This window comes from Xenopus laevis, chromosome 1L (assembly GCF_017654675.1).
Source record: "Xenopus laevis strain J_2021 chromosome 1L, Xenopus_laevis_v10.1, whole genome shotgun sequence".
NCBI classification, from domain to species: Eukaryota; Metazoa; Chordata; class Amphibia; order Anura; family Pipidae; genus Xenopus; species Xenopus laevis.
Window position 1 is genome coordinate 10,083,198 of NC_054371.1, and position 16,932 is coordinate 10,100,129.

The following is a 16,932-nucleotide window of genomic DNA, read 5'->3' on the forward strand; positions in this document are numbered from 1 at the left end:
CAAAACTGCACCTTGACTAGTGGGCACTAGCACCCTCACTTGACACAGTTGTATTAAAGCACCCTGAGTTATAGGGATCATTTCCAGCTTTATGGAAGAGTAAGAGCAGCACCCTAGGTTACAGGGAGGATTCTCCGTTTAATGTAATTATAGGGTGCAACATCCATTATATGGGGGGAAGATATGCAGCACTGTGAGTTATAGGGAGCACCTTCAGCAGAGGGATATTCAGCACCCGAGTCACATGCCTGGACTGAGATTCAAAATTGTCACTGGCATATTAAGTTCTGTACTACCCAAAGGCCCCAACAGCCCCAATGTAAAGCACCAGTCTACGGCAGCTTATAACAGCCCCATAATTCCAAATTGCCAGTCCAGGCTTTGATGTGTTATATGGAGCATCTCTGTTATATAGGGGAGGGACACTGAGCACCCTGAATCACAGGGAGCACCCCCTTAACTATCACCATTCCTACACCACTCCTTAATATGTTTAATTATGCTCCTAAATGTAGGAAATCTGAATAGAGGCAGTTACATTTCATCTACTGCAGAAAGGAGCAGAGGCCCAAGGGTTGGCATAGTCCTTTACCTGCCCTTTAAATTCCTCCCAGTGCCACTGCCTCAGTCAGTAATGCAGAGCTCCCATTGTGAGGCTAATTAAGCTGAATGAATATTTATTAACGATCTTCTCTTACAAACAAAAGACTATTATGGGGAAGACACATTTATTTAAAATCTCAGCAAATTGACAGTAATAAGTCTCAGAATATCTCTGCTTTTTGTTTCCTAATTTAAGTAATAACAGAAGAGAATGAAGTTAAGTGCAGAGAACTCCATTGTACGGCACATAATAGCTACGACTCCCGGCACCTCCTTCCATGCGTGTGTTTATAACTCCCTATAAGAGCAGAATAAAAGGAGAAAAGAGCGTATGACTCCCTAAGTATGTCACATTAGATTCTACGTAATTGCTTCTAGCGAATATGTGTTACGCACTCACCGCTGATGGCTGCCATTCCGATAGGCTGCTTACTTATTTATCTTATTTTCTCCAAATAACATAAATAGGATGAAAGGAAATGTGTTTTCAGATGTTTTTCTTTTTTTTTCATTTGAAAACTGTTGTTACAAAGAAAGTAAAAGAAATGGGAAACCAGTCTTAGCCATAAAGCAGGACAGGACTGCTGCTTACAATGGGGATCAGATAGGATCTGTGCAGCCACTGGGACAGAATGTTCTGTTATACAGATAGCTAGAATCTCAGCTGCCATAAAGCAGGACAGGACTGCTGCTTCCAATGGGGATCAGATAGGATCTGTGCAGCCACTGGGACAGAATGTTCTGTTATACAGATAGCTAGAATCTCAGCTGCCATAAAGCAGGACAGGACTGCTGCTTACAATGGGGATCAGATAGGATCTGTGCAACCACTGGGACAGAATGTTCTGTTATACAGATAGCTAGAATCTCAGCTGCCATAAAGCAGGACAGGACTGCTGCTTACAATGGGGATCAGATAGGATCTGTGCAGCCACTGGGACAGAATGTTCTGTTATACAGATAGCTAGAATCTCAGCTGCCATAAAGCAGGACAGGACTGCTGCTTCCAATGGGGATCAGATAGGATCTGTGCAGCCACTGGGACAGAATGTTCTGTTATACAGATAGCTAGAATCTCAGCTGCCATAAAGCAGGACAGGACTGCTGCTTACAATGGGGATCAGATAGGATCTGTGCAACCACTGGGACAGAATGTTCTGTTATACAGATAGCTAGAATCTCAGCTGCCATAAAGCAGGACAGGACTGCTGCTTACAATGGGGATCAGATAGGATCTGTGCAGCCACTGGGACAGAATGTTCTGTTATACAGATAGCTAGAATCTCAGCTGCCATAAAGCAGGACAGGACTGCTGCTTACAATGGGGATCAGATAGGATCTGTGCAGCCACTGGGACAGAATGTTCTGTTATACAGATAGCTAGAATCTCAGCTGCCATAAAGCAGGACAGGACTGCTGCTTACAATGGGGATCAGATAGGATCTGTGCAGCCACTGGGACAGAATGTTCTGTTATACAGATAGCTAGAATCTCAGCTGCCATAAAGCAGGACAGGACTGCTGCTTACAATGGGGATCAGATAGGATCTGTGCAGCCACTGGGACAGAATGTTCTGTTATACAGATAGCTAGAATCTCAGCTGCCATAAAGCAGGACAGGACTGCTGCTTACAATGGGGATCAGATAGGATCTGTGCAGCCACTGGGACAGAATGTTCTGTTATACAGATAGCTAGAATCTCAGCTGCCATAAAGCAGGGCAGGACTGCAGTAAGATGCCATAGACAGTCACTATTTATGGGCTTGTGGGGGCTGTTTGGGCCTCGGTGTAGTGGAAATACCAGGGCCTAGTTTAAATCCCAGTCGGGTCTGTGGCTTGATGTGTAGGTGTCGACCACTTGAAGGTAAACATGAATGACGGTGAATGCTGAATAGGCTAATGAGACAAATATCTAAATTTAGGGAGTTTTTTTAGCTTGGACTAAAACGACTGTTTGTGCCGTTCGGTTAGTCACCATGGCAACCACTCATCATTATCATCTGCCATCTGACAATTTTGATGAAAACAATGTGGAAGTTTTGCTTTTGCTCATTGTAGGGATTGGCTGCTGTATTCTCTTGCCTGGGTGCTCTGGTATGTGCCCGGCCCAGAGAGCTAGTGTGGGGCAGCAGCAAGGAGTCATTATAGGGTGCACATGAGGTACCTGGGTGCTGATGAGATCTCACAGGGAGAGGGTGACTCATCAGACAGGCTGTAGCCAACTGTGGGCAGTACATTTGTCTTTCTGGAAACAACAACATGTAAAGTACCAGGCTGAAGGCAACAGGAAGTAGAGGCTGATCTCAGGTTTAACCTCGGTGGTACCTCCACCTGACTGGGCCACACCCATGGCTCTAATTAAAGGGACAGCACCACATTGCTGCCTTTTACTGACTTCACTTAGTGTCATTTCACTTTCTATTGGGTCCCCAAATTATGCTGCACTGACAGCACTGATGCCTTTTTAAACTTAATTGACTTTGTTAATTCTGTCTTAGCCTGGGCTGTTTTCTATCCCACTCTCGAAGTTAAATGCCCAGCAAACAGAGAAGTAAGAAATATGCCACTCATATAAAGGGCAATTCTTGTGAGGGTATAGTCCTGATCCTAAAGGGACATATAAAATTCCTGCCATAAAGCAAAATGGGGCTTCAGTTGCTTTGCTAAAAGGTTGCGCAGCATTGACATAAATTGTTTTATAGCATCTTTAATTGCTGTCATCCTCTTACACTGCTATCTCCATTTTTCCCTTCTGTTTCCATCTGGCCCTACAGTCTCCATCTTGTCCTACTGTCTCCATCTTGTCCTACTGTCTCCATCTTGTCCTACTGTCTCCATCTTGTCCTACTGTCTCCATCTTGTCCTACTGTCTCCATCTTGCCCGACTGTCTCCATCTTGCCCTACTTTCTCCATCTTGCCCTACTGTCTCCATCTTGCCCTACTTTCTCCATCTTGCCCTACTATCTCCATCTTGCCCTACTTTCTCCATCTTGCCCTACTGTCTCCATCTTTTCCTACTGTCTTCATCTTGCCCTACTGTCTCCATCTTGCCCTACTTTCTCCATCTTCCCCTACTGTCTCCATCTTGCCCTACTTTCTCCATCTGGCCCTACTGTCTCCATCTTGCCCTACTTTCTCCATCTTGCCCTACTGTCTCCATCTTGCCCTACTTTCTCCATCTTGCCCTACTGTCTCCACCTTGCCCTACTTTCTCCATCTTGCCCTACTGTCTCCATCTTGCCCTACTTTCTCCATCTTGCCCTACTGTCTCCACCTTGCCCTACTTTCTCCATCTTGCCCTACTGTCTACATTTTGTCCTACTGTCTTCATCTTTCCCTACTGTCTCCATCTTTCCCTACTGTCTCCATCTTTCCCTACTGTCTCCATCTTGCCCTACTGTCTCCATCTTTCCCTACTGTCTCCATCTTGCCCTACTTTCTCCATCTTGCCCTACTGTCTCCAACCTGAACTACTGTCTCCATCTTCTTCCACTGTCTCCATCTTGTCCTACTGTCTCCATCTTGCCCTACTGTCTCCATCTTTTCCTACTGTCTTCATCTTGCCCTACTGTCTCCATCTTGCCCTACTTTCTCCATCTTGCCCAACTTTCTCCATCTTGCCCTACTGTCTCCATCTTGCCCTACTTTCTCCATCTTGCCCTACTGACTCCATCTTGCCCTACTTTCTCCATCTTGCCCTACTGCCTCCATCTTGCCCTACTTTCTCCATCTTGCCCTACTGTCTCCACCTTGCCCTAATTCTCCATCTTGCCCTACTGTCTACATTTTGTCCTACTGTCTTCATCTTGAGCTACTGTCTCCATCTTTCCCTACTGTCTCCATCTTTCCCTACTGTCTCCATCTTGCCCTACTGCCTCCATCTTTCCCTACTGTCTCCATCTTGCCCTACTTTCTCCATCTTGCCCTACTGTCTCCAACCTGAACTACTGTCTCCATCTTCTTCCACTGTCTCCATCTTGTCCAACTGTCTCCATCTTACCCTACTGTCTCCATCTTGTCCTACTGTCTCCATCTTGTTCTACTATCTCCATCTTGTACTACTTTCTCTATCTTGCCCAACTGTCTCCATCTTTTTCTCCTATACTAATATCCCTTGCTTCCTACACCCACTGACTCCTGTGTGTGCCACTAACACTACAGAAATCTTATGTAACATTATGAAAGAGCTGTGTATAATGGCAGGACCATCAGAGGTGGAGCAGGGATTCAGGGAGGCGGTTCCTGTACAGTAATTATGCAGGGGCCACGGCCGCGGGTATATTAATAGGCCAATTATTTTGAGGTGAGTTTAAGCACACAGCTAGAGACAGAAATTCTGCATTGTCATATGTAGCACATCTACACTGCCACCCATCACCTACACTGCACCTATTCATATCCCCATCGCTGCTTGGCAACACACATTAACCCCTTACCTGCCACCTCAAGATGGGAACCTGGTCAGTGAATGTGGAAACTATTAATTTTTTTTTCTGCTTTTTTAATCTACTTCCTCTACTCTAACTTCTCTATAAATGCCATGTCCACCAATCAGATTTCATTATGTTGCCAGATCTTTTCTGAACTCATAACTAAGGGGCCTATTTATCATGCTGAGTAAAAAGTGGGGTGAAGCATTACTGGTTATGTTGCCCCCCAGATTCGGCTGCGTTTTCCATACATGGGGATTTCAGAGGATTCTCTGCCTGTGCTTTTCTCTCTGAACACTTTCCAAAACCCATGACTTGTGTGAGTATTAATAACAGCTCTGATTCATTATTCAGCATCAGTTCTGGTTCCCCCCAAGCAGAAAAGCCTTGCTGAGCGAGGGGGGCTCTGACTAGTTCTTTGGCACAGACACTGTTAATACACAATGTGATTTCACTGTTGGCAGAGGGAGGGAGGCTGGACAGGAATCCCAACAAGTCCCAATCGGAAACCACTGCTCTAGGAATTTAAAGTAACAGTACGGTCATCAATAATGGACTAAATAAAAATGAATTGTTTTGTGTGAAGCTTCTGAATTACCTGCCTGATGTCTGAATTACCTACTTCTGTTTGATGATGCCAATATTTCCTTACACTCTGACAGGAGAAGAAGCATGGCAACTCCAAATTACATGTATAAGTAGAAATTCATGTCATGAACAAACACTTATGATCATAGTTATTTTTATCTATCCTGCAGGTTTAAATCCCCCTTAATTTTTTTTTTTATGTTTATATTTTATAAAACCAGACTTCCCACCCTCTCATATGTACTCTGTCTTCTGCTCACAAATTGAGACCTGCAGTTGCACTTCCTGTCTGCTGTATTATTTGCACTTCCTGTCTGCTGTATTATTTGCACTTCCTGTCTGCTGTATTATTTGCACTTCCTGTCTGCTGTATTTACTATGCTTCCTGTCGACTGTATGGACTTACTTCCTTTATGCTGTATTCACTGCACTCCCTGACTGTTGTATTAGTTGCACTTATCTCATTTACTGTATATATCATCTATGTATCTATCATCTATCTATTTATCCAGTGTCGGACAGGGATGCCAGGGGCCCACCAGAAAACCTAAGACCATGGGCCCACTTTGCAAACTCTTATTCCTCCTCTCCTCACTCAACCTTTATATTCTCCTAGTCTTTTATATCTACTTACCGTATTCTTCCATTGTTAAGCATTTTTTCCCCATAAATAAATAAATAGGGAATGACTATGAAATAGGCTAAATATTTAGAAGAAAAAGGGACCAACGACCTGGGCCCACCGGCAGTTTTCCTGGTATCCTGGTGGGCCAATCCAACACTGTATTTATCTCTCTATTTCTATGTCTGTCTCTCTATCTTATAGTTACATAGTTACATAGTTACATAGTTAAATCAGGTTGATAAAAGACAAAGTCCATCAAGTCCAACCCCTCCAAATGAAAACCCAGCCCCATACACACACCCCTCCCTACTGTCACATAAATGATATATCCCCATATCTATACTAACTATAGAGTTTAGTATCACAATAGCCTTTGTATTATGTCTGTCCAAGAAATCATCCAAGTCCCTCTTATAGTCATTAACTGAATCATCACCCGGCAGTGCATTCCCCAACCTCACTGTCCTCACTGTGATGAACCCCCTACTCTGTTCCTTTAAATGAAACTTCTTTTCTTCTAGTCTGAAGGGGAGGCCTCTGGAACGTGATTCTCTTTATGGGTAAAAAGGTTATCTACATCTATCTATCTATCTGTCTGTCTGTCTGTCTGTCTGTCTGTCTGTCTATCTATCATCTAGATATCTATATATATATATATATATATATACCTGTCTAATATCTCTCTCTCTCTCTCTCTCTCTCTCTCTCTCTCTCTCTCTCTTTATCTCTATCTATTATCTATCTATCTATCTATCTATATGTCTATATCTATATATACCTGTCTAATATCTGTCTATAATACACAAAAGCCATGAAATTCTTGTAAATTATATCCTTATAAATGGTGAGTAGTGATGTCATCAGTTATAAACGGTGAGTAGTGATGTCATTTCTGTCACATGACTCACTGAAACTTGTGTATTATAATAAATAAAGTACCCCCAGTTGCAAAATATGAGGATATTAGAAGTTACCTCGGAGTTCCATGACCTGTATAAAAACACTCGGCCTTTGGCCTCGTGTTTTTATATGGTCATGAAACTCCTCGGTAACTTATAATATCCTTATATTTTACAAGAGGGGGTACTTTATTCACTATATAATCTACCTCTCTCTCTCTCTCTCTCTCTCTCTCTATCTCTATCATCTAGATATCTATATCTATATATATACCTGTCTAATATTTGTCTCTCTCTCTCTCTCTCTCTCTCTCTCTCTCTCTCTCTATCTATCTATCTATCATCTATCTATCTCTAGACACAGTTTAGACAGTTAGTTACAGTCAGAAAGTTTATCCCCCCACCCCAAACCTGTGAGTAATGGGATGATGTTGATGGATGAATAAGTCTTATTTCTATATTGCAGCTGCCTATTCTGAGCTGTTTAATTAACTGTCTCACCTCTTGCTCATTCATCTCTGCACAGATCTATCTATTGTGTAACTGATAAAAGCTCTGCTGCACACTGCCTGTATAACTAAATCATAGGCACAACCACAAGGGGGCGCACAGCTGTCAGGATGCTTTATATTCTATGGTGTGGGACCCCATTATTTATACAAGCAGCTGTTATTGACATACATGTTATTATATGTGTATTGTACCCATTAGTGCACAAACGTGTCACTTGTCATTGCAATAAGATTCCCACTGAAAGCTCACTCCACTCTGGCAGCAATAATATCCCCATTCTTACACCACCATCAGTAGTGCTCTGTTATATTCTGGTCAAATTTTGTGTATTAATATATTCAGCGGATTTGCTTCCTCTGTTTCGCCTAAGCTTTCTTACCATTTTCACTCTGATAGCTAAATCAACCACAGACATCACCAGGCAGCAGTGCTGTAATTCTATAAGAGCCTTGTGAGACAATGATCTCAATAGAGACTGAGCATTGTTTGTGTGAATGTGATAGGGACCTTAGATTGTAAGGGGGGACCGAGGAGAATAATGAACAATTCTGTACAATCAATATATAATAGTGATGTATAAATCTGGTTGCTATTGTCCAAATTCCCCTAGCAACCATGCGCTAATTTGAATAAGAGACTGGAATATGAATAAGATAGGCTTGGAGAGAAAGATGAGTAATAACAATAACAATATATTGGTAGCCTTACAGAGAATTTGTTTTTAGATGGAGGTCACGCAGATAATTATAAAACAATAAAAAAAAATGAAGGCCAATTAAAAAGTTGTTTAGAATTAGCCATTCTATAACATATTTAAAGTTAACTTAAAGGTGAACCACCCCTTTAATATAGAGATTCCCTTTTACTAATGATTCCTATTTTGTAAGCACAATTCAGCAGGAACAGCCCCATCAGTTGGTTCATTGCTGTACAGACACAGCATAAAATTTTGCCAACATGGGTATTCCTATGTATTAAACACGGTTCAGCAGAAACAAAGTGTCCATTTATTTAAAATCCACTATACGTGTATTTATGTATATATCTATGTGACAGTTAGAAATATTGCAGTTGTAATAGATTGGGTGATTTTGTTTTTGTCTCTTCACTCTATTGATGAATCCCATCATTATCCCCCATCCATCTTCCCAGCTCTCCCTCAAAGTCCCCCTCCCACCCCAGCCAGTCATGTACCAGAGTGACAGGGTTAAACTTTAACTCCTCTCCTTCCTATCCATCTCCAGCCCATCTTGCCCCAATCCCTGTTCTGAAGGCCCATGCAGAGACGGAGGCATTGAGGACTCTCTCTGGGTTAATATTTAACTCATATACAGTAATGGGCTAAAATTCCTCCATATTCCCTGTGTTCTACACCCCAGTGACAGGGACACTCATTAATCAGCTTCTCCTCAATAAGGAGGAAATGGTTTTGTGGCTGAAATATGGGAAACATGTGAGAAACTGTCAGGGCTATAGAAGGTGGAACAGTCACAATCTGTTACGTAGATGCCCTGCCTTGCACTTTATTCTCTCCTATGCTCTCTACACAAGTACAACATATACAACTCATTCTACAGTTCAGTGTACACATAAATTATTTGTGAGTTCCCTATGTCAGCCTACAAAGCACTGGCCTATTGAGTGTAGCAAGTAAAGCATTACCACATCTACTGCTGCTTTAATAATGTATTGCTTCTTTTACAGCCTTTGGGGTTATTTCTGCCTTGGTGATTGGGTAAAACCGCACCATTGCTATTGTATTCAGTACAGGTGTTATATTAGCATTATTAACATACATAGGCTGTTCATAGAACATCTGAACATGTGCCTTTTGGATGTTGTTAAACTGCAACTTTCAGAATCAGCTGATTGGATATACACACACACCAATGATTCACTGACTGACTACATACACACCAACCATTTTATCCTGTCTTAATGAGCAATTAAAGAAATGGCCTACTGAGTGAAGCAAGAGGGATCAACCATGAAGCCTGTTGGCTAATAACAGTACAGTGGTGAATTTGTGCTTTATTGTGTTACTGGTCTGGTGTCTCTTCTGTTTCTCACCAGAGACAGTCATGAGATCAATATAGAAAGTCTCTGACCCTTTATCTGTTGTTGAACTACAAAACCCAGAACCCGTTTGGATGAATGCTCCAAGGTGCAGGTGCATTTATTAAAAATAAAAACAATTAAAATATATAGCACCAAGGATTCCTTCAGATGCTACACATGCCCTAAACCTGCAACTGTATCTCCCCAACTAACCCAGGGCAAGTGTGTTCAGAGCCCTATTGTCACAGACAGGGGGGATAACTCTGCACACCATTGCCCATAGCCAAACATTGGGGCTAATAGCCGTAATAGCTGTGACTGCAGCAGCCTACACTGAGCCATGTGGGGATTCACGTTACCAAGGCTACAAGTGCACTGGAAACACATGACAGGAGGTGGGTCCCCTTTCCATGTTCCTGCCCCCAAAATATTCTCTGGTCCCTAATAAGCCAAACCCAACTCCATTAGACACAGTCATTATGACTCTCATTAGTCTTATCCACCCCTTCCAGGCCACAGTGTTAAGCACCCAGACATCCAGTGACCAAGTTGTTCAGCAGGTAATTAACCCTTATCTGCCAGAGGTTTATCTACAAGGGATTGTAATGTGCCACTGCTGCCTCTCCTGTAATGGGCTTATTAGGGGGTTATGACTTGGAACTGGAGCCAAACACAGAGTCAGGGGTCAGAGTAAAGGTGGCCATACATACACGGAGAGATCCGCTCATTTGGCGATGTCGCCAAACAAGCGAATCCCCAATATTGGGCTGATCTTAACGAATGGGAATGGGGGTCGGATCATTGGACCACATCAACGGACAGATGCGGCCGCGATCCGACTGGATTTTTTGTCCCATCCGATCGAGATCTGGCCGACTTTCAGCCAGATCTCGATCGGGGAAGCCCGTCGGGGAGCCCTATACACGGGCCAATAAGCTGCCGACTTGGTCTGGAGAGAGAGAGAGAGAGAGAGAGAGAGAGAAAGAAAGAAAGAGAGAGAGAGAGAGAACATGATTAGTAAACCCTGTGTAACAATGTGACAGTCCTGCTCCTGATACAATGTATAGTATACAGATATACACACAGAGAGAAAATGATTAGTAAACCCTGTGTAACAATGTGACAGTCCTGCTCCTGATACAATGTATAGTATACAGATATACACACAGAGAGAAAATGATTAGTAAACCCTGTGTAACAATGTGACAGTCCTGCTGCTGATACAATGTATAGTATACAGATATACACACAGAGAGAAAATGATTAGTAAACCCTGTGTAACAATGTGACAGTCCTGCTCCTGATACAATGTATAGTATACACATATACACACAGAGAGAAAATGATTAGTAAACCCTGTGTAACAATGTAACAGTCCTGCTGCTGATACAATGTATAGTATACAGATATACACACAGAGAGAAAGTGATTAGTAAACCCTGTGTAACAATGTGACAGTCCTGCTCCTGATACAATGTATAGTATACAGATATACACACAGAGAGAAAATGATTAGTAAACCCTGTGTAACAATGTAACAGTCCTGCTGCTGATACAAGGTATAGTATACAGATATACACACACAGAGAAAATGATTAGTAAACCCTGTGTAACAATGTAACAGTCCTGCTGCTGATACAATGTATAGTATACAGATATACACACAGAGAGAAAATGATTAGTAAACCCTGTGTAACAATGTAACAGTCCTGCTGCTGATACAATGTATAGTATACAGATATACACAAAGAGAGAAAATGATTAGTAAACCCTGTGTAACAATGTGACAGTCCTGCTCCTGATACAATGTATAGTATACCGATATACACACAGAGAGAAAATGATTAGTAAACCCTGTGTAACAATGTAACAGTCCTGCTCCTGATACAATGTATAGTATATAGATATACACACAGAGAGAAAATGATTAGTAAACCCTGTGTAACAATGTAACAGTCCTGCTGCTGATACAATGTATAGTATACAGATATACACACAGAGAGAAAATGATTAGTAAACCCTGTGTAACAATGTGACAGTCCTGCTCCTGATACAATGTATAGTATACAGATATACACACAGAGAGAAAATGATTAGTAAACCCTGTTTAACAATGTAACAGTCCTGCTCCTGATACAATGTATAGTATATAGATATACACACAGAGAGAAAATGATTAGTAAACCCTGTGTAACAATGTGACAGTCCTGCTCCTGATACAATGGGACAGCTAATGACTCTAATTAAACAGCTGAAAGCAGCAATAAGGCAGCAGTGTATATAAACGACTGCAATAACAAACCTAATAATGTGCAGTGTTGGGGGGGGTGATGGAACATGCCAAGTAGACAGGGGAGATGCTCACTCCCACTATGCAAAGCAATATCCCTTATATGATAATTAGGTTTTTTGGACTCACTGATCCCTAGAAAGGTGAGCTGAGAGCACATCATTTAAAGGGTTAATGGTGCCAACTGCTTCATGTTATTCCTCTCCCCAGACTCTGAGAAATCACAACTTTCTTGGCTCTGCATTTATTTAAAGCTGTTTTCAAGCAAACCCAATAACAAGACGAAAGGAGCGAGAGAGGCGTCACAATAAGAGATTTCCTTTTTGGGTGTCCCCAGGCTACATCCTGTGTCCATATATGGGCATTTACATCACGCCGCATCACTGGAGACTCCTGAAATGGAGAGATCCCAGGCGGCGGAAGATCAGAGGCAGCTCCAGCTGAATATAAAAGGGGCTGTGCATGGAGCATGGACACAATCGCACCGACACTGAGACGAGCAGCAGCAGCAATCGCAGCCCCATAGACACACGCTTCCCATTAGCCCTTCTATAAGGAACCAGTGTCCCCCCAGCAGCAGCAGCAGCTCACTACTCAATAACGATGGACCTCTCCTGCCAGGACTCGCTCTACCCCAAATACCAGGGGGACTCCGAGCTGAAAGAGGAAGGGGTGCAAAGCACAGACCCTGGAGCCCCCCAGCAGCTCCATGAAAGGAAACAGGAGCAGACAATTGGACCACTCAGCTCAGGTAAGGACCCTCTGGATTTAACATTTATTAACTGTGCAGCTTTATTGTAAATGAGCAGATAGGACGAGTACAGGTTGCAATGGATGCTGTGAGGCTGCCATTAGTATTAACCCATTATATGATAGAAATGGTGCCTCAGACATGCTTCCTGCAGCAGGGACTCTGGGAGTTGTAGTCAATCAAGCTCAAGGGTAATATATTGACATTAATGTACCTCGCATTCGGTTTGAGTAAAATGAGGTGTAAATGGCTTCTGTTGGGGGTTCCTGGTGGCAGTTTTTTGTCAAGGCTGCGGAAATGACATTTAGGGGGCAGTTAAGGAGGCTTTGGTTAATGGCACCTTTTGGAGGTTGGAAACAGTTGTGAATAGCCACAAGTAAACTTGTAAATGACCGGGATCTCGTTTCGTTTTTAGGTGACTTCGCTGACAACGGTGAGACGTCCGATTACTTCTTCCTCAGCAGTCAGCCCTCTCCACCATTACCGCTCAATTATTCGGGCAGCTTCTTCATCGAGACCAACCCAGAGCATTCGCAGGACCAAGAAACTCTCTTCAGCATCATGTCTGGAATTCTGGGAATCTCCCCCTTCTCTGCTCCTCAGCAGCTAAACAGACAGGAGTCCCTTTACTCCGTCCCTGAGGCCATTCAGAACCATATGGACCTTTACTCCAACTCTCAACCCAACCTGAGCATCTCTGTGCAGCAGCCCTACCAGAACCAACTCTACTCTGCCTTCAGCAGCACCGAGGATATTCACCAGGTCCCCAGTTCCCCTAGTCTGGGAAGCTCTTGCTCTTCCCAGTGCTTTTTTGACTCCAAACTGGTCCCAAACAAACACGAACTGGACTTTTCCCCAATATCTCCCTCTATGGATTCCTTCGGCTCCCAGTGCCCTCGGTGGGAGGCTCAGAATGGCCAGAGCTTTGCCACCAGCTCATTCCAGTTGGACTCTTTCCACCAGTCCAATAACCCTCAGTCAGTCTTTCACCCACTGGAATCCAAGGTTGAGAATATGCTCTCTGCCTGCTGCCAGCCTCATGCCACGGAAATATCAGAAGATTCTGCACATTTTAGCAGCATGGACTTTACCTGCCAGTCGGACAGTTATCAGACCTCCCATCTAGATTTCAGTGAAACCAATATGGACTTAAAACCTCAACTCTTGGGGGATCTCAAATACCAGTTTGGCCATCAGGTGGCAACACCTGGACCAACCAACCAAGAGGAGCTCATCCACCACTCTTCTCCTCCTCTCATCTCCACCAACTTTTTGGGTCATTCCCCTACTGAGGGAAACATGCTGCCCAGTCATGCCGGGGAACCCTCTGTAGAGCCAAGGAAAAAATACCGGAGAAACAAGTTCCCAGCCAAATGCTTTCGCCCAAAACCTCACGAGAAAGCCTTTGCGTGCCCAGTTGAGAGCTGTATTAGGAGCTTTGCGCGTTCTGATGAGCTCAACAGGCACTTGAGGATCCACACTGGCCACAAACCCTTCCAGTGCAGGATTTGCCTGAGGAATTTCAGTCGCAGCGACCATCTCACCACCCACATCCGCACTCACACCGGGGAAAAACCCTTCTCCTGCGATTTGTGCGGCAGAAGGTTTGCCAGGAGCGACGAAAAGAAGCGACATGGAAAGGTCCACATGAAGCAGAAGGCCAGGACTGAGGAGAAGCTGAAAGGTCTTGGCTTCTACACTGTGGGCTTATCCTTTGGGACCCTGTGAAGCAACCCAACCGGGGTCACCTCTGGTTACACCTTTTCCTTGGGGGACATCTCCCCCTGCAATTGGTCTACACGCTAGCCCCTTGTTCTTTGGAAGGAGCTGGTTTGATTTGTGGCTCGGCTGTTACCTGCATGGCTCAATCTCATGTCTATTTGCCATAGGCAACTCTGTCAGCTTCATTTATTGTACAGAGAAATGTTGAGTTTCAGCACCAACCAGCTGGAGTTGAGGAGTTTCAGCACCACGCCCTGTGGACAGCTCCTGCCTGAGCCGAAGCGTCAAAGTGGGAAACGCGAGACCGTGTTATTTATGTACAGTTCCTGCGCTATTTACATACACTTGTAGCGCTATTTACATACACTTGTAGCGCTATTTACACGCACTTTCTGTTCCACTTGCAGCGCTATTTACAAGCTGTTCCACACACACAGTTACACTTATTATAGCGTTTCTATTCTCAGCCTGCTGGGGAGGTGAATGAAAGAATAAGAAGAGGACCTTGAACGTCAGATATTTGTACATATAAATAGTCTCATCGCTAAGTGAAGCTTTTGTGCTACACACGGACTCCATGTTGTCAGGCACTTTTAGTGAGCTAGTCTCCAGTGTATTATTCTCTGCTGCTATTTGTACAGAAATCACAAGAAGAACAACTGAATGAAACATTTATTTTTTCCCCATTGCTGGGAGTCTTGACTGACTTATTGGTACCACACACAGTGAGTGCTTTTCATATATAAATATATATATATTAGCCCAAGCAAGGGCTGTGGCGACTTGACTGTCTTCTCCTTTTTACAGACTGGATTCTGGAATTTTTGTACTGTATGTCAGCTTTCGTTGTTGATTTGTATTTATGATTTTATTTTGTACAAAGAAGCTGGTTCAAATAGATGACATAGTGTTTTATTTTTACAGATAAATAAAGTTGCTTCTGCTCTGCAAATCCATGTGAGTCGTTTCAATACTGTTGCTGGGTCAGTGTGAGTGTGTGTCATTGGGCTGTTGCTTGGTACCCTAGTGGGGAACTTTGGGCTGACTGATACTCTATTATTATTATTATTATTAACATGTATTTATATAGCGCCAACATATATGCAGAGCTGTACTGTATAGTACCTGTGCCTGTAAGTCTGGGATGTGCAATACAAGTCACATTGGTGCCATAGTTGGGTCAGTCAGTGTAATTCATGGGATGATTGGTGCCATAGTTGGGTCAGTGTGTAAAGGTGGCCATACATGGAGAGATCCGCTCGTTTGGCGATGTCGCCAAACGAGCGGATCTCCCTCCAATATGCCCACCTTGAGGTGGGCAATATCGGGCTGATCCGATCTTGGGCCCTAGGGCCCAACGATCGGATCCTAGCGAATGCGAACGGGCGGTCGGATCACGGGACCGCATCAACGAACAGATGCGGCCGCGATCTGACGGGATTTTTAGTCCCATCCGATCGGGGAAGCCCGTCGGGGGCCCCCATACACGGGCCAATAAGCTGACAACTTGGTCTGTCGGCAGCATTTATCGGCCCGTGTATGGCCACTTTAATAAGTCATGGGAAGATTGATGTGTATAGGTGGCCATACACTATAAGATCTGCTCGTTTGTCAAGGTCGCCAAATGAGCGGATCTTAACCCGATATGCCCACTAACGGCTGGGCAATATCGGATGAATCCAAACGTTCGGCTTGACGATCAGATTACAATACTACGAATGGGCTTGTACGAAAAATCAAACTTGACCGAGCGATATCTGGGTGATTTTTGGACAGAAAAGCTGCCGATTCGGTCTAAAGGACCGATATTGGCAGCTTTAATTTGCCCATGTTTGGCCACCTTAACTCATGGGATGATTGGTACCATAGTTGGGTCAGTGTGTCAGTCATGGGATGATTCATATTCTAGCTGGGTCAGTGTATAAATTCGAGGTGATGAATACTAAACCTGATGTAGGATTTTTTGGGGCTGACTGATACTGTAATTGGGTCAGTTAGGTGTCAAAGCAGTATCTTTCGCCATCTGTTTATTGCTAATTGCCAATCAATCTATCTCTATCCAAATATATTATAAATAAACTATAAATCAAGATAATTTGGTTGATGGCAAATAAAGGTACATGACCTATAATACAGCTAATTCCAACACCTACAGGGAAAAATACGTATATTTCTCATGCCCTGACACAATTAGGATCATAAGATCAAAGGAATCAATGCTTAATGAATAATAACAGCACATTATGTCCCAATGCATCCAGAATGGAAAGTGCTCTACGCTAATTATCATACTAATTCCTAAAGTCTTTTCATGCTTGGTGTTGGCCCAGCCCTTTGCTTTGCAAAAGAAGAATCTGTATGGTACACACCTACTAGTGGAAGACGTTACTAGGTATCCCCACCCCCTCTGTTTAGATCTGGAAGTCTGTGCCCCATCACTTTTATCTACTGT

General features: G+C 43.4%; 1 protein-coding gene across 1 annotated transcript; it reads left to right on the forward strand.

The window, feature by feature from the left end:
- The first annotated feature begins 12,454 nt into the window (after nucleotides 1-12,454).
- On the forward strand, nucleotides 12,455-15,432 carry egr4.L (early growth response 4 L homeolog). The gene is made up of 2 exons (XM_018227634.2): nucleotides 12,455-12,758; nucleotides 13,174-15,432. The coding sequence occupies exons 1-2, from the start codon at nucleotides 12,611-12,613 to the stop codon at nucleotides 14,484-14,486; spliced, it is 1,461 nt and encodes a 486-aa protein (XP_018083123.1). The 5' UTR covers nucleotides 12,455-12,610; the 3' UTR covers nucleotides 14,487-15,432.
- The last annotated feature ends 1,500 nt before the right edge of the window (nucleotides 15,433-16,932 follow it).